Genomic DNA, 18719 nt, shown 5'->3' on the forward strand with positions numbered 1-18719 from the left:
TGTTCATGTTTGTCTAAATGAACATGATGCCTGGATCAGTACCACCAACAGCTATTATTGGCTTCAGATTTGTTTATGGATTGAATTTATAGGGCTTCAGCTCTATTCATTAAAATTCATTTGCAATTATAATTGCACTGAGTTTTGAAACAAGGCACCATGCCAGTAATAAACTTAACAACATCGCTTTATGAAAACTCTTACCAAGACAATAATAGCCTCAACAACCGCTGCCATAGCAACCTCCACTGCCCGATATGCCATCGACTGAAATTGTATTCTGTAAATTTCCAATGCTGAACAACATAAAGTCGGTTAACCTGCATCACTGAAGAGATTGGCTATGAAAGTGTTGTTAAATTTATGATGCACTCACAACATTGCATTTAGATTAATTATGCTGCTTATGCGTCCTCATTAATGTTTCATTGATTATGAGTCGGGATGAAGGCTATCACTCAGGAAGCCTTCACGTGCGTCGTATTTTTGTGGATATTTATCCCAAATCCTTAGAGATGTTATAAACATCAACATAATAGTTGGAAGAACAGCATTTCGTTTTCCACTTGGGGACCCTGCAGCTTTCAGGGCTCAACATTGGATTCAATGATTTTAGGGCCTGAATACCACCTTCCTTGTCCTTTACCCACTGCCACACCTTAGATCCTGTCATCAGTTGGGCTGCTTTCAGTCCAGCCAGTCCATTCTCACCTATTTATGGTCCCCATTATCAGCTTTTCTTTCTCCCTGGCTTATTATCTATCCTTGTGTCTGTCTAATTGCAGTTCTCTTTCTCTGTGCTTCATCTCATCTACCCGCTCGCCCCTTCTTTGCTCCCCCTCCCCTCCACCCATCTTCAACATGTATACCACCTTCTCCTGGTTATTTTCAGTTCTGAGGATGGGACTCCAAAGTTAGCTCTGCTTTCTTTCTGCAAATATCGCCTATCTGCTGAGTGTCTCCAGCAATTTCTGCTTTTGTAACACAATAGTAAAGTTGAGCTGTTGAGAAATTGAAATCTTTCACATTTTATTCCCTGTTGCCCTGTTACACTGTGCCAAGTGTTTGAACAACAACAACTTGCATTTGTAGACCATCTTTGGTGTCTTAAGACATCCTAAGGTGATTTGGAAGATCAACAATGAGACAAACTTACTATAAAGAGATATTCAATGTGTCATCCACCACAAAAACTGACACTTTGGCCTGACTTGTCTGTGCCAACCAAATATCCTAAATTAATCTAGTCCCATTTGCCTGCATTTGGCCCATATCCCTCTCAACCTTTCCTATTCATGTACCTATCCAGATGTCGTTTAAATGTTGTAATTGTACCAGCCTCCACCATTTCCTCTGGCAGTTCATTCCATACACACACCATCCTTTGCGTGAAAAAGTTGCCTCTCTGGTCCTTTTAAAAATCTTCCCCCTCTCACCTTAAACCTATGCCCTCGAGTTTTAGATTCTCCTACCCAGGAGGAATGACCTTGTCTATTTACCCAATCTATGCCCTTCATGATTTTATAAAACCTTCACACTAACAGGAACATGTTGGCTCTGAACTCTTATTTTATCTCAGGTTTGAAAGCTTCCCACTTGCCAGACATCCCTTTACCTGCACACAGCCTCCTTCAATCAATTTTTGAAAGCTCCTGTCTAATACCATCAAAATTGGCTTTGCCACAACTTAGAATTTGTGGACCAGGCCTATCCTTTTCCATAACTATCTTAAAACAAATATAATTATGGTTGCTGGTCCCATATTAACCTCTCAGTCACTTGTCCTGCCTTATTTCCCAAGATGAGGTTCAGTTTTGCCCCTATCTACATACTGATTGAGAAAGCTTTCTTGAACACATTTAACAGTGCCAGTCTGTTTGGAAAGTTGAAATCCCCGACCTTTACAATCCTATTATTCTTGCAGCTATTTGCGATCTCCCTTCATATCTGCTCCTCAATCTCTCACTGTCCCATCAAAGTGACCACTCCCTTCTTATTTCTCAGGTCCATCCATATAGCATCACTGGGCGATCCCCCAGGAATATCCTCTCTAAGGACTGCTGTGATCTTTTTCCGAATCAAAAACGCCACTTTCCCTTCTCTCTTGGCTCCCTTTCAATCCTTCCCCAGAACGTTGAGCTTCCAGTCCTGTCCCTCCCTTGGCCATATTTCTGTAAAAGCTATGATATCCCAGTCCCACATACCTATCCATGCCCTACGTTCATCTGCCTTACCTGTCAGGCCTCTTGCACTGAAATAGGTGCATTTAAATTCATCAGTCTTCCCTCGTCCTCTGCCGTACTTTTGCCTGCCTTGTTTATTTAAAGGAGGAGCATCTTAAAGGAGGAGGGAGAAGTAGTGAGGTGGACAGGTTTAGGGAGGGAATTTCAGAGCTCAGGACCCACGCAACTGAACATAAAATCAGGAATGCGCAAGAGGCCAGAATGAGGGTAACGGCGATATCTCAGAAGGTTGTGGCGAATTGCAAAGAAAGAAGATGGGGGCAAGGTCTTGGAGAGTTTTGAGCAGAAGAATTTTAATGGTTGTGCACCTGGGAGATGTGGCAGTGTAACACACCAGCTGAAAACTAAAACAGGGTCGCTAATTATTGACAGATGAAAATTGTTGCTAATTAATACTTGCAGCCTAAAGGCAGCCAGTACGGAACTGTTCTGTTTAACAGAAGCAAGCACTGCAACTCTGAAACAGAAGGCTTCTCTAGCTTGGCAAGCAGAGCAGATAATGAAGACCAATATGGTATGATTTATATCTGGTGTGCCAACATGCGAGTAATAGAGCTGCGCCTGAGTTATAACTGGTGCCACAAGTGGGATATAAATGGTATCTTTCGGGTTTCATAATGTATTCTGTCTTAAACAGTATGTTATAAGTTAATTAAAGCATCAAATGATATTAATTAGATAGAAAGGTAAAAGAATGTGTTTAATGATGAGCTGGAACAATTTGCAGACTCATTTCCATTGAGCTGCAGGCAGTGTAAAGGTGAATTAGTCTGGTTTTGGTTTGGAATTTGAATGGTGATATTTTCAACATGCAACATGGAAGACTGCAGTTATAGAATACTTCCCAGTTCTGGGCACCACGTTATGATTGCTAGTTAAGGGAACCGCAATGATTTTTGCGAATTACACTAGAAGTAAGACCTGGTGATTTTGCAAAAAGACAAAAAAAGTTGGGAGCTTTTCTCACAGAAGAACGTTCTCTGAGACTTGGGATTGAACACAGATGTTGCTAATTCTAAAACGTTTGCAGAACGAAACAATGAAGAGAAGTTTCCACTGGATATGAGTCAGTAACAAATTGTTGCACACTCAGGATGGTCACGAGAAAGCTGAAGAGAAGGTTCGAAGTGATTATTCCACTGCCTTTCTGCAAGTGACTGTTGAGGTAGTTATCATTTCAACAATAACTATTTGAAAAGGCAACTCATAATAAATATGGGGAAAGGATGGAGAACTGAAATTGAGTAGACAGCTCAGTCCAAAAGCTAGTATCAGCGCAATGGAGTGAATGGTCTTCTGCTGTTCTTTAACTCCTGACTCTATCGCTCTTTCAAGCAATTTTTCACAGGGTTAACAGTTGCAGCAATCACAATACAACGTAAAGACACCTCCATTGAAAGTGAAAAGCATTTTGATGTAACAGTACCAGATGAGGTACAAGTTCTTACTCATGAAAGTACATAAACTGTAGCAAACTGTAAAAATCTACAACTTGATGCATCTTTCCCACCTAATCATCAGAGAAACAGAGAAATTAGGAGCAGGAGTGGGCCATTCGGCCCTTTGAGCCAACTCTGCCGTTCAATATGATCATGGTTGATCGTTCAACTCAGTAAGTCCTCTGTTTCCCCTTTGTCCCCTTACCCTCTGATCCCTTTAGCCATAAGAACTCTACCTAAACCCTTGAAAACATTAAATGTTTCATCAGATAAATGAGAATTCACCATGGTCTGCAATAAACTCCTAATGATCCCAGTTATGAAGCTGCAGGAGAGGAAATAATAATGGGTCAGTGTTGAATACTGGAAATGTGACAATAGGTGAATATTGTAGAGTGTTGTTTGATTGTCTAGAATCCCCTCTCCAAAAATTCAACAGCTGGGATACAGTCTATTAATTTTATTTCTTTCTTATTGAGAAATCGTGGGATGTGAGCATCACAGGTTTGGCCAGTATTTATTGCGTGTCCCTAGTTGCCCTTTGAGAAGGTGGGGGTGAGCTGCCTTCTTGAGCCGCTGCAGTCCATGTGCTGTGGGTTGACCCATAATGCCCTGAGGGAGGGATTCAAGGATTTTGACCCAGCGACACTGAGGGAACAGCGATATACTTCCAAGTCAGGATGGTGAGTGACTTGGAGGGGAACTTGCAGAAAATCTGTTTTTTTTGTGTGTGAGCACTTGGTGTATTTATACTTTCATAAAGGCAATGTCGCCATAGTCTTACCAGACCGTAGGGCTACGTTGCTGTTTTATTAGAAAAATTATCTTGGCTTCAGAAATCAAGTTGTGGAATCAGTTTGGGTAGAGATAAGACATAGCAAAGGTTAAAAGTCGCTTGTGGGAATTGTTTGTTGGCCCCCTAACAGTAACTATTCAGAAGAAATAATGAGAGCTTGTGAGGAAGGTACAATAATAATGGGTGATTTTAATCTACACGTATATCGGATGAATCATTTTGATAAAGGTAGCCCCGGAAGATAAGTTATATAGAGGGTTTATAAATATGAGCATCATAGTAATGATTCTCCAAGATAGCAGTGATCATAACATGATTGAAATGCTCATTCAGTTTGGGGGAGAGAAGAATGAGTCCAAGAGTAGTGTTCTAAACTAAAATAAGAACAAATATAAGGATATGAAGACAAAATTGCTTAAATTTACCTGGGAAATGCAGTGGCAGGCATTTAAGGAGATTTTTTAAACACAAAGCAAAGAAACATTCCAGGAAGAAAAAATGCTTGATGGGAGGGACATATCATCCGTGGCTAACTAACTGAGGGATCTGGGTGTCCTGGTATGTGAATCGCAAAATGTTAGTATGCAGGCACAGCAAAGGTTAGGAAAGCAAATAGACTGTTGGTCTTTATTGCAAGAATTAAATATAAAAGTAGGGGAGTGTTTCTCCCGTTGTTTAGGACATCGGTGAGGCCATTTTTGCAGGACTGTGCACAGTATTGGTCTGTTTATTTGGGAAGGGCAAAGGTTCACTTGCCTAATTCCTGGGATAAAGGAGCTTTCTTATGGGGAAAGGTCAGACACATTGGGTCTGTATCCACAAGAGTTTGAAAGAATGAGGGGTGATATTATTGAAACATATGAGACCCCAAAGTGCCTTGACAGAGTGAATGTGAGGGGATGTTTCCCCTTATGGGAGATACTGAAACTAGGGGACACAGTTTAAAAATAAGGGGTTTCTCATTTAAGGTGGACTTGGGGGAAAAAAAAATTCTCTTCATGACAAGGATAATAAGTCTGTGGAATTCTCCTCCAGAGAATGGTGGAGGCTGGGTTGAATATTTTTCAGGCTGCTGTAAATTGATTCTTGATTAATAGGTGAGTCTTAGAAGATATAATGATTAGGCAGGAAATGGAGTTGAGGCCAAAATCTGATCAACCACGATCTTATCAAATGGTGGAGCAAGTTTGAGGGGCCGAATGGCCTATTCCATATGTTCTTATGTACCCATATCATTAAACTAGAGAGAAGGGAGCTCCACCATGCACATTAGCTGTACCTGACCTGGAAATATAAAGACTGTGTTCCATTCCTCAGAACTGCCACAAACAGCACAGCCAGGAAAAAAAAAGTTATTGCAAAAAAGATGCTACTGAAATGATTATTTTTTTCTAAAACTTGAGTTGGCTGTAATTGAATTGCAGTCAGGAACTTGAAGCTGCTCATTGGCTTTGTCCCAAGTCATTCCCAACTGTATTACGACTCGTGATGAATCAACTCAGTCTCATTCATTTTTGGCTAAGTAAGAAGCATATATTGAGTCATGTCAAGTTTCTCAAGTCCCTTGTTCCTTAAATAAACAAAACCAATTATGTGAAGAGCAAGTAGCGTCTGGCAGCACAGTACAAGTTGTAATATGCTCCAGGACTTAAACGATGTTATAAACTGCAAGAGCCCACTGCAAAAAGCTTTTTTTTTGTCTCCAGCCATTCTGACATGTCGCAGCCTTGTGCTCACTTGCAAATGTTCTTCCCATGTAGCATCGCTTTAAGGTGATCAGGACTCTAATTGGAAGCGGCTCAATCAACCACAGCAAATTGGTGAAAACCTTAGAGACACAGTGGGAAGGGTGGTCATGTTTAGCCCAGTTGGTTGAATGGCTGGTTTGAAATACAGAGTGATGCTAAGAGCGTGGTTTCAATTCCTACACTGGCTGAGGTTGTCATGAAGGCCTGTCCTTGTTTTGAGGAGTGGTGACACTAAGGTCAAACTCACCGCCAGTCATCTCTGTCTCTCCCTCCCTCTCTCTCTTTCTTCCTTTCATTTTTTCTCTCTTTTTCTCTCTCTGTCTCTCTCTCTCTCTGTCTTGCTTATTTTTTTCTCTCTATTATTCTTTTATTCTGTCTCTTTTATTCTCTGTTTTTCTCTTTCTCTCTTTTCTCTTTTTCTCTCTCTTTTTCTCTCTTCTCACTCTTCTCTCTTTTTTCTCTTTTTGCCTCTTTCTCTTTTTCTCTCTTTCTCTTTTTTATCTTCTTTCTTTTCTCTTTTTCTCTTTTTTTCTTTTCTCTCTTTTTCTTTTTCCCCTCTCTTTTTCCCACTCTCTCTTTTCTTTCTCTCTCTTTTCTCTTTTCTCTCTTTCTCTCTCTTTTTTCTCTTTGTTTTCTCTTTCCTCTCTTTTTTTTCTTTCTCTCTTTTTCTCTCCCTCTTTCTCTCTGTCTTTTTCTTCTCTCTCTCCATCTGTCAAATGAGAGAGCGGCCCTGTGGTCCTCTTGGACTATGGCACCAGTACCTGCCTTTTAAGTGCAATATTTTTAGTTTAAAACTGTACCCTCTTTAATGCTTAAAATACAATCTGCTCTAGTAAGCTTTCATCAGCAGTGAGTGTATGGTTTGATCTAGAATAGTTTCCCAATTAAATACTATGCTTTCATTACATGTATCACGATTTAATGAATAAAGAGTAGCATTTGAACCAGATTGACTGCATTGCACTGTAACTGAAGATTAGTAATAAAATTACTCAACAAGTACACAATCCTTTATCCAAAATCCTTGGGGCCAGTTTTTTTTTTGGAATTCGCAATTTTTTGGATTTCGGAATAAATGACATTTTCACAGTAAAATGTTTAAAATTTACCTCACAGCAGATGCACATGTGAATAGTACGAGTGCTGAGACTCAATTGGCGCCTGCCAGTGCTGGGCCACGCCACCATGACCCATCTGAGTGACGTGGTTCGAGTGGGTGTGGAGTTCGGTCACCTGTTTGCACGCCAAAACGAGGCTGCACACACCACGAAAAGAATTCAGAGCTTTTCAGATTTCGGATAATTGATTGTGTACCTATGCCATTTATGTGAAGTCAGAGGAGTCCAGTTTGCAATAAGGCTATAATACACAGAAGGGAGCAAAAGGGAAAAATCTCCCAGGTTGGCCCAAGGTCCAAGAAACTGGCTTGATTCTGTTTTGCTTGAGTGGGATTCTGGAGTTTTTAGAGATGAACATAAGCATTAAGAGCAGGAGTAGACCCTTCACCCTCAAGCCTGCTGTGCTATTCACGAAGCCCTTGGTCAATCTACTCTGCCAAGTCTACTTCCCCGTTGTATCACCATAACAGTTTGGAATTGCGTTGTGCGATTTCCTTGTCTTCCAAGTGGCCTCTGCAGGTTCTTTTTCTTTTTGAAGTTCAGGAAAGGGCCAGCTCTGAGAAATGGCAAAAGTCTCCATTTGCTGCACAGTGTCAGCATCGACAGTTCCTGGGTCAGGCTCTGCAGATCCTCAAATCCAATTGTGGGGAAAAGTGCTCCCAATGCGACGAATCCTGTTCCATCAGCTGCTGTCCCTGGGCTCCTGTCTGCTCGACAGGTTCAAATAGTGGACAGAGACTAATACTGGCAGAATGTTGAAGGGATGCTGGGGGTCCCAATAACTAAGCTTGTAAAGGTGTCTGACATCTGGCCTATGCGTATTGTGGTGTCAACCCAGTTACCCAGCAAGGGGCACTCATCCAAAGAAATAAATACTATCCTCTCCAAAAGCAGAACGATTCATCCCTTCAGGGACCCGTCTGCCCTTTTTCAACTCTCATCCATAAAATCTGCAGCTGTTTACCCATTTAAAAAGCATTGCCTTCACAATGCAGTGGATTCTTTGGCCTTTGTCTGAGGTATCATCAGTTCCTAAATCCTGTTAGAAGATTAGCTCAAGAGCATCATTGAAGCCAGCTCTCTGCCCTCTTGAGACCAGAGTCTGAATAGGCAATAAAGACTTCTCTTGTTGTTGCCTGACCAGTACTTGCTGAGAATAACAAGCAAGATAGCAGTTCTGTCTTCTTGTACAGCAGGCATGAGATTTGCAGTGGATATTTCTACAAATTTGGACTGGATTTCGAGCAGTCCCTTGTAAATTAACCATAGGCAGAGCCAGTCAAAACTGTCCTCAAAACAAATCATCCCTTGCCATTGGAATCTATTGTGAGGTTAGTCAGCATTCCCCCGGTTTCCTGAGTCCAGACAAAACAGCATAATGGAGCATCGCAGTGGGTGAGCCAAGCTGACAGGAAGCCTCCACCTTAATTTGGATAGCATGTTGGCGGAGTGAGCCTGGTCTGGAATATACTTCGCCTGGAGAGAAGGCAATCTGGAGAGGTGCAGCCCAAACTTTAGGAAGTTGAGGTGGTAATAGAAAAATGGGCCTACCTGCCTACAATAGGAAGAGGAACAGTGCTGTTCCTAAGGTGTGTGGCAGCTCCTGTTTCAGGAGAAATGTCGAGGTTGAAGGACACCTGCTTGGCTGCGAATAACAGAGAGGCTGGTCTCAGGAGCTCGTGGAAGTGGGACCAATCAACTGTGATCCTGGGTGGCACCATTTCAATCGCTGTATGCAACCATTGCTTGTTAACACCCGCGAGCTTTCACTGTGTCTCTGTCTCGGGGCACTTATCTTGTGATAGAGCAGCAAATACATTTGTAAGCTGTAAAGTGATTAGGATCCCCTGAAGTTGTAAAAGGCTCTATGTAAATAAAAATCCTTGTGTTTGTTATTCAACCTGTGATTGAGCATAGATGTAAGGAGCTCGGAGCTGCACACAGCGCTGTGATGGGGCGAGATGCTGAGTTCACTCCCTCCTCTCTCCTTCACAGGGCTGTGCTCAGTTTCACTGGTCCAGTCGCGTGGGCTGAACCTTTTTTGGCTTATGGGGTTGAAATTCCTGTGGGTGACATTGAAAATGAAAGTAAGGACATCTTTGTTGTTGAAAGCGATTTACACGTTGGAGTTTGGGACACATTGCATTGATTGAGGGTAGGTCCAATAATCTATGAATGAAACACAGTATGATCAGCTTCCTTCTGTCTATGACGAATGATGATTCAATGACTGGTAAGATACAAAACTCTAATGGGTGCTCGTTTGGAGCTACCATTAAAAGTGTGTCTTACACGTGGGTCACGTGGTGATACAGTCCATGCTTTCTGGCAACTGCCAAAATTCTTTTACAACAAGAGCCCTCAGCTCCAGTGGAAGATCTGCCAGTGTCTCCTGTGTGGACCAACACAGCACAGCTTCTCCTCCCTGACATGGTAGTTCTCTAGATCTGGCAGACAGTGATGCAAAGTGCTGATGATAAGTGAGTGAGCAAGTAAATGTACAACAAAGTACACATACATGGGCAGTCAGAACAATCGCACATGCATAGGCAGAGAGAATGAGCGCACACAGGGAGACAGAAGCACATACACACAGGCAAGACAGAACAAGCGCACAAGGAATCCCTGTCCTATCACCTATCTTGCATCACCAAAGCTCCAGTCATTTCAAACAGTCAGTGATCACTGGGTGTTTTATGTTGGCAGGTGTTGAAGTACAAACTATGTGGCATATTGAAATATGGAAAACAACAGAAGAGAAACAACAATGACAAGGGAGTAACACTCAGCCTGGATGACATCAAACGCCATGCAAGTATTGCTTTTTCATCTCGTAGTTTTAAGGCATCTCTACCATTTTTATATTGTTGGAAGTCTCCTAGTATCTCTTGCAGTCTGTGGGTTAGTGATATACTCCTAGGTCACTCCCAGTGTCACATGCAGACTGGACAGGAGACCTGTTGCCAGTGCCCCTATCAATCCACAGCGGACAGCTGATAACTTTTTACAGCCAGCCAAAGCCCCATTGGATTTTTTGTTTACGCCCCCCCCCCCAATTAGGAAGAAGTGTTCTCCCTCCTTCCATTGACATGAGCTCACCCACCTAACAAGTGGGCTTTCCATCAGTGTGGGGTGAAGGAGTGCAGCTGATGAGATTTCTCGCAGAGCGTGATGCCACCAACTCTGGCTGTCAGTGCTGCACCAGAGCTCTCTGTCGTGCACATTCTCCTTGTGAAGAAACGCACATTTCTGCTTCAAATTACAAACTACATTCAGACAGAGCCAGCAAATTAAACACTTGGCCTCTCCCAAGCTTGATTGACCTTACTCTCTAATATTACAAAATGCTCATTCAACCCTGTGAGAGGCAGGCCGGAAGTTCTCAGACACACATGCCACGCATGGACAAGTAATGCTCCAACCCATGATCTGCCGTTTTGTTTTCATCCGCAGCTACGTCATGGGGGATGTGCCAGGAATGCCCCTCCATTGCCATGCCAGCTCTGCTGCGAGCACTGACTGCTCTGTTAAAGCCTAACACCTCCAGATAATCGCTGAGGCACAGTGCATTATTATACTAATGATTTAGTAATAAAAGTAATTAAAATCCCACTCAGTGGCTCAGAAGTTAAATGCTTTGAAGCACCAGTAATGAAATAAAAGCAGCCACCCGACAGCCCTGTCACAATAAAGTCAGAAGCTATTTCATTAGAAAGTTGGATACCTGCTTATTTAAACTCAGTGCATGAACATCTAAGGAGAATCATTCGGAATCATGAACTGTATTTATCATCAGCTGATTGCTTTGTACATCAGTGTGAGCCAGATTCTTTTTGCTTGTTATGTCACCATACTATTTCTGATCAGCTGGCACAGGGGTGCCTTTACAGTGCCGGACTGTCGGCACTATCCACTCAAATGATCAAAGTCGCTGACCTGCAGGGAACCAGAGACATTGAAGGAAATCGAATCATTTCATGCAATTTTACAGCACAGAAGGAGGCCATTTGGCCCATTGTTTGCAGTCTTTCTCTTTCAAAAGTCTGTCAATTCGACCTATTTCTTGTCGTCCTGGCATTTGTCTCTCTCCCCTTCAATTATTTATCCAATTCCTTTTTAAGGCCATAAGAAGTAGGAACATTCGGCCCCTCGAGCCTGCTCTGCCACTCAATAGGCTGATCCAACAATCCATACATTCACTTGACTACATTTCCCCCGGAACCCTTGATTTGCCCAACCATCAATCTCAGCTTTAAATATAAGCAAGGACTCTGCTCCCACAGCTCTCTGTGGCACAGAGTTCCAAAGACTCTCAGCCCTCTGAGAGAAAATATTCCTCCTTATCTGAGTCATAAATTGGCACCCCTTTATTCTGAGACTGTGCCCTCTCATCGTAGGTTCCTAGAGGGGAAGCACCCTCTCAGCATTGACCCTGTCAAGCCCCTTAAGAATCCCATATGTTTCAATGTTTCTCATTCATCTGAACCCCAGTGATTAAGGTCCCTGCCTGTTGAGCCTTTGGTGATAACACAATCCCTCCAAACCAGGGATCATCCTTGTGAACCTTCTCTGGATCGCCTCCAATGAAATGATACTTTCCTTACATATTGAATGCTAATATTAAACCTACTTCCAGCCAAAGCATTCCAGATCACAACAACTTGGAGCATTAAAAAAGTTCCTCTCATCTTGTCTGCACTTTTAATAACTTATCCCTTACAATTGTCGGCCTTATTGCATAGGACACCTCTCCTGCAAGGCTGCATCTCTGTCTTATCAGGCGAGCCTAGCAGCTCTGTGGAGATTGGTGCTTGACAAGCAATGTAAACAATGAAGGGAAGTGCTCAGAGGTTCTTCTGCTGGAATACTGTCCTCCCTCAGGACCTCTGTTCAAATATACGTGCACGCTGATGAAACAAGAGCCTTGTCTAAGCAGCTGACTGCGAAAGTCCTGCAAGAATGCGTTGGAGCTGTTTCCATCTAAATCTCAGGGCTATAGATGAACAGCAATTGACTCTAAATTGACTCGGAGATGCCGGTGTTGGACTAGGGTGTACAAAGTTTAAAAAATCACACAACACCAGGTTATAGCCCAACAGGTTCATTTGGAAGCATTAGCTTTCGGAGCACTGCTCCTTCATCAGCTGGTTGTGGAGTGTAAGATCGTAAGACACAGAATGTAAACTTTTGCTATAAATTCTGTCCTACGATCTTACACTCCATAACCACCTGATGAAGGAACGGCGCTCCGAAAGCTAGTGCTGCCAAATAAACCTGTTGGACTATAACCTGGTGTTGTATGATTTTTAACTCTAAGTTGATGGGAGGGACCTCAATTTTGGTTTGTATGGAAGACTACAATATCATTGTGGAGTTCTGAGGGAGTGTAGGCTTTGCTGTCCTGTGGTTCTGGCTAAGAAGCATTATTGACACACCATCAAGAGAAACCTTCCTTCTGAGCTGCTACATGTGCTGGATATCAAAACCAGGAGTTCTCTCTTCTGCAGCTTTACATCCCTTACCTTGACAAACTGAACATTGTTTCCGGAGTTTTGCTGAGAAAGAGACATGCTTCAAAGCTTTTCAGCAGAATTACAAGAAGACCGAATTGTAAAAGGGTTCTTGCAGCAGTCCTGATAACTGCATGTTAAAAAGCTTGGACTGTCTCTTTTAAAGCAAAAATCAAGTTCTATACTACTAAGAGAGCATTATTTCTCTTTAAACTATTGAATTTTTATTTTTAAAAAGTCTACAACTGCCAACTATAACTCAGAAGAGTAACTTCAATTTAATGAAGCCAACTTGTTCTACCATCCCTCTGTTGACATCCCTATGATATATTTTGGAGTTTACTAGATAAGGTGCATTGGTACCAGTCCAGGATTTTGCACTCTGTTGTCCCTGTTTCTCATTCTGTTTTTGTCATCAGGGCCCATCTCCTGGGGGTGTACCTTACATTCTTTTTCAAGATAGACCCTGATAAATCTTTATCCCATTTCATATCCTCATCATGAAATGCCAATGAACCCATTCAGCTCCTGTTGAAATGAGTCCCCAAGGTTTTTGCCTTGGGGATTGTGGATGTCGCTAATCTTTTAACTGTCAGTGTGGGGAATTTGCTTCCTTTTCCCACAGAACCCATGTGAGAACCTAAGGAGCCACCCAGCGGGAATGACATACCCAGCGAACATTCTACCTCACCACCCGCCTCGCAGCACGTTTGAAGACTTCACCTGCTGATAGCTGAGGCTCATGACTGGCAACCACTACGACACGCACTTATCTCACGGTTCAACAAGCGGAAAGGAGACTGGACTGTCCACGGAGATTGGAGCTGTCCAATTCTGAACTACCAAAGTCATTGAACAAACCTTCTGGAGACACACTCAAAAAACAACCCGACTACATGTTTGAAACAAAATGGCAGTTTTGGGGATGACTGTTCCGTGGACTCCACTCATTCTTACACTAACTTTGCGAAAAGAAAACCAACTTTTTTCTCTCATCTAGAGTCATATTCCAGTTTTGTAAAAGGAATTTTTTATTCACTGATTATTGTAAACGCTTCTGTAGGCCGCTCATATCATGTTGTGTGATCATGTTCTTAAGGTAAAACAAACATTAGAGCACATTTCACGTCATCTCAAGTAAAACCTGTTGCTACAACAATTCATTTCCTATTGCTGATGCAATTTGTTTATTAATAACATTTATACCCATTATCTCTTCTTCCATTGCCAAGTGGTCACTTTACACTATAGTTCGCTCAGAGTTGGAATGAAAAAGGACACCAAGTGGGGAAGTAGTGCAGGTTTGATTGAGAGATAAACACTGCCTCATTTATTTGTTAAATTGAAGCTAAAGTTGTGGCAGACAGTGAGAAACTTTTCTTGGGCACCAGTACAAGGAGGGTCAGAACAAATTAGTCATCACAGAAAACAGAAATCAGGCAGATTGTAAAACAGGTCAGTGATTCACCCATTTTATACTTTCTCCCAAGATTAATCTCTCTCTCTCTAAAGATAAAATGGAAACATTGATCAAATAGATGCTTCCAAGTCCAGCACACTTAATGGGGGGAGGTGTTGTCCAGGAAAGTAGATGGTAGCTATTGGAAACAAACTATAAGGCCAGAAAACATTGGAGCAGAAATTCAGCCTTTCAGCCCGTCAAATTGTCTCTGCCATTCAATCATGGCTTGATAAGTTTCTCAACCCTGTTCTCCCGCTTTCTCCCTGATACCCTTGATCTCCTTGATACTCAAGAACCTATCTATCTCCATCTTAAATATACTCAGTGACAAAAACACAACACATGATGTTGTTCCTGTGCCAAAAACTGTGAAGTACGTAACACTGTACAAAAGGAAATGACTCAAGCTTATTTTTGGTTGTGTGTTCGTTGTAGAGCCATTGCAGTTGGATTATAACATATGTATTGCCATTGAACAATAGTTGGAAATGTGAGAAGGAAAAGGATGTCTGCTCCTCATCTCAGTAATTCTGGAAATGGACACTCCAGTTTTCCCCCCAGTCAAATGATCTTTATTAAAGAAAAGCTGGGTCCTATTCTCCCAAATCTAAACACAAATCTAAGCAGAAAATGCAATAGAAAGAACCACTTCACCTCTGAATAACATTGATTGAGGTGGGGTTTCAGTAACCTTGGACAGTTCACAGGTCAGCCTCTCTGCTCATAATCCACAGTCAATTGAACTTGCAAATACTAAACTTTGGTGGATAATGCACCATTCTGGAGTCTCCCTATTAAGAAGGCAGAGTGAAGGTCAGAGACCCATAGTACAGGCTCCCACCAACACTTTGTGACATTGTTTGATGATGAAGTATTAACTGATTTCAGGCTTGGACTTAAAGAACCTGAAGTTTGGCTGAGGAAGCAAAGACGTCGTTCAGGGATAAGAGACCAAAACAGGTATAGATCAGCAGTGACCTGATTGAATGGTGGAACAGGTTTGAGGGGCTGTTACTAATTGTTCACAGTCGGGACAGAAAGAATCCAGCAACTTCTGTTAAAGTCCTACTTTCACTTACAGAACGATTTAAATGTCTATGAAGTGTAAGCTGATCCTATAGCAGTGTGGTTTTCCTTTTGTCCCATGATGTTAATAGAGGTGATTCCATTTGCTAGACCATGCCTGTGATACTGAGCTTTTTTTGTTTCAATCAAGTCTCATTGGGAGAGCAATGAAAAATTGGACAACCGTAACTTCTTGTACGTAACATCTGAAAAATAAAATCAACTGCAACCCCTTATCCATATAAAGGCAGAACTGATTGATGCAATCATCAACTTAACTGCAGACCTGAAACCTGATAACTACACTAAAGGCAGTTGGCCAATGACTGAGGAATTAATAAAATCTTACAACTTAAGCTTCCAAACATCATAAGATGGACACATCTTCCTTGGCCAGGCTATGACTAAGAGACATATCTCATCTGCCCCTGTGTACCTATAATTCTCAACAGAATTTCTGAGTATCCTGCCCAGCTCTAGCATATCAACTGGACTGAGACTTCATGCAGTCCCTGGCTTTAGTCAAAAAGACCTTCAGCAATGGAAAATGGAAGTGATTCCTCCTGCCTTATAGTAATTTAATATTGGGAGGATGGAACTGTTAAATCTCAGTAATTAATCTCAGTGATGGTGACCATGAAACCATTGTCGATTGTTGTAAAAGCTCATCTTGTACTCTAATGGGGCGGCACGGTGGCTCAGTGGTTAGCACTGCTGCCTCACAGCGCCAGGGACCCAGGTTCAATTCCCACCTCGGGCAACTGTCTGTGTGGACATTCTCCCCGTGTCTGCGTGGGTTTCCTCCGGGTGCTCCGGTTTCCTCCCACAGTCCAAAGGTGTGCAGGTTAGCTGAATTGGCCATGCTAAGTTGCCCATAGTGTTAGGTGCATTAGTTAGGGGGAATGGGTTTAGGTGGGTTACTCTTCGGAGGGTCGGTGTGGACTTGTTGGGCCGAAGGGCCTGTTTCCACACTGTAGGGGAATCTAATCTAATCTAATGCCCTGAAAGGAAGGAAATCTGCTGTCCTTTCCTGGCTTGACCAACTTGCGACTCTGTGTGTGCAATTAGAGATAATCAACAAATGCAGGCCTTGCTGGTGATGTCCATATCGCACAAAAGAAGAATGGAACAACATATAGTTCTTTTGGAGGGGGGGGGGGGGGGGGGGAATGGAAGGAGTGGAGGTGTCTGCTCTCCATTTGGGAACTATATCAAGGCAGGTTTGAAATGAGATGTTCACAGAGACTGACTGAATTGCAGGCCTGCACTTATCCATCAGCTGAGGTTGCAGCACTGGTTTGGATTGTGGGCATGGACAAGAGCCTGGCGAATTGTTAAGCTCGAGAACGATTTGAGCACTCTTGTGTCAAACATAATTTCAAGGGAGAAAACTGCACAATGTTCAGACTTTAGTGTATGATGACCACTGGTATCTGTAGAACAAAGACTTCAGTATGAATTATCATTCCTTTTGTAGATTTGTGTGTCTACACAAGACTCTTTGCTGCTGAATTATACTCTTAAACAACTATGCGTTGTACAAGATGGAAGGTCTGATGTTTAGAAGATTTCCATAGTATAATGTAATGTATTTTGAATTTATCTTAAGGAAACTATGTATTCAACGCCATGCCAATTTTGAGGAGAAACAGATTGATGATTAGAATCATCAATGGACTAACACCCTTATTCAAATTGCAAAGGTGATCATTTATGTTAAGTAATGTAAATTCAATGCTAAATATTATGTTCATCAGTGTTTTAAATGACTGCCAGCCCAGAGCCAGAGGAGAGTTAATCAGCTGCTTATTACTGACAGTTGAGAGTCCCTAAATTTGCAGAGACATCTTTCCACAGATGACATGAGACTATGTGTCGGCTGACACACCAGTGACTGACAACAGGACAAAGGGACTGACAACAAATTAACCATCATGGCTGTAAACCCAACAGTCAACATGAGATACAGACACAATCTTACCTGCTACATATACTTAAAGAACAAGTCAAGCAAGCAACCATTCCCAGAACATCTCCTGCTACCTGAACTGCCCCTTCCCCTTCACCACTTGACTGATTCACAAAGGGGAGGGGAAATTGAAAGAAATTTGAATTCTTTAATTCAACCAAGAATCAGTGCTACTTTGGTACAATTTAGGCATCGTTGCCCAGATTATGATACATGGTTTCTCTCCCTTTTAGCTTCCAACATTCTTTGTGAAGTTATCTCAGGTGATCTCACTACTGTTCTAACTGTGCCGTGGACATGGCTTTGTACTGAATGTGAACTTGTGTGTTAAATCGCCATCAGACTGTTAGCCTCACTGTTGGAGAATTGGGCAAGTAGATTTTATGGACTGGAGATGCCAGATTGATTCTCTGCTGAGATTTTTACACCGTTGACAGGGTAGAGTAGAATGAGCCTTACTTGCTGGTTTGAATTCATAAGAGAGTACATCACTGATACTGAATGTCAATGAAAACCTTTTACTGCTACTGACATTCTTCATGAAAAATACTGAGCGTTCAGTCCTTCCCTTCCCCCATGCCCTCAAAAGAGAAGACAATTGCCCATCATTCTTCATGAGAGCAAAGTGGAAATGTTTTTCTGTGTGTAGGGGCTGCCCGCTGAAGATTATGCCAAGTAATTCTGCTTTAGTGGGCAGAATGATTCTCAATTAAATGGCCACAGTTGACAAGGTAACAATTGGAATAAACACATTAATCGTTGTTAGTTTAAGCGCTTCTGGTGTTTTGAGTCCAGATTAATATCTGCTCCCTAAACCTTAATTACTGGATATCTCTTTAAAAAGTGTTCTCTGTTAACCAGGAAAGATTGGAATGATAACTCTCACAGATTCTGCTGCTAATGCTCCCAGTGCAGGTGACAGTAAATTTACAGTTGTGAGGAGCAGAGAAAAATAAACAACTCCAAGTCATTTGTCCATGACTCCTTTATTATAATCCATGAACCTAAAGGGTGATGGAGTTGCATCCGCGAACAGCAACTTGTATTTGAGTAGCACCTTTCATGTGGTGGAAAGGCCTGAGACCCTTCACCTATAACTGCCTGTGAAATTACACAGCTCTGCAGCATCTGAGTGACAATCCACAGGAAGGGTCTGACAGTCCTTTAAAATGTATCTTTTTTTAAAGATTAAAGACAAAAGAGTGATACATAGGGAGTGAAATGAAGCCAAACCAACAGTGTCAAACCTGTGCAATTCATATGTATAAGTTCTGCCAAGTAACATCAGATACAGTACATTGACTTGCATCTTATTCATTTAGCTTGATGTGTTGTTATGTATAGTAATCATTAGATGCTTGTAATATTA

General features: G+C 42.0%; 1 protein-coding gene across 3 annotated transcripts in view; it reads left to right on the forward strand.

Annotated features, from left to right (window-relative positions):
- Positions 1 to 16530, forward strand: part of asic1b (acid-sensing (proton-gated) ion channel 1b) — an 814340-nt gene extending 797810 nt beyond the window's left edge. For all 3 annotated transcript variants that reach the window (XM_072567040.1, XM_072567038.1, XM_072567039.1), the window contains exons 9-10: positions 10051 to 10155; positions 13480 to 16530. In XM_072567040.1, coding sequence (XP_072423141.1) covers positions 10051 to 10155; positions 13480 to 13584 — 210 coding nt within the window. In that variant the 3' untranslated portion in view covers positions 13585 to 16530. The remainder of the gene's footprint in view (positions 1 to 10050; positions 10156 to 13479) is intronic.
- The last annotated feature ends 2189 nt before the right edge of the window (positions 16531 to 18719 follow it).

Source organism: Chiloscyllium punctatum, chromosome X, assembly GCF_047496795.1.
Source record: "Chiloscyllium punctatum isolate Juve2018m chromosome X, sChiPun1.3, whole genome shotgun sequence".
NCBI lineage: Eukaryota > Metazoa > Chordata > Chondrichthyes > Orectolobiformes > Hemiscylliidae > Chiloscyllium > Chiloscyllium punctatum.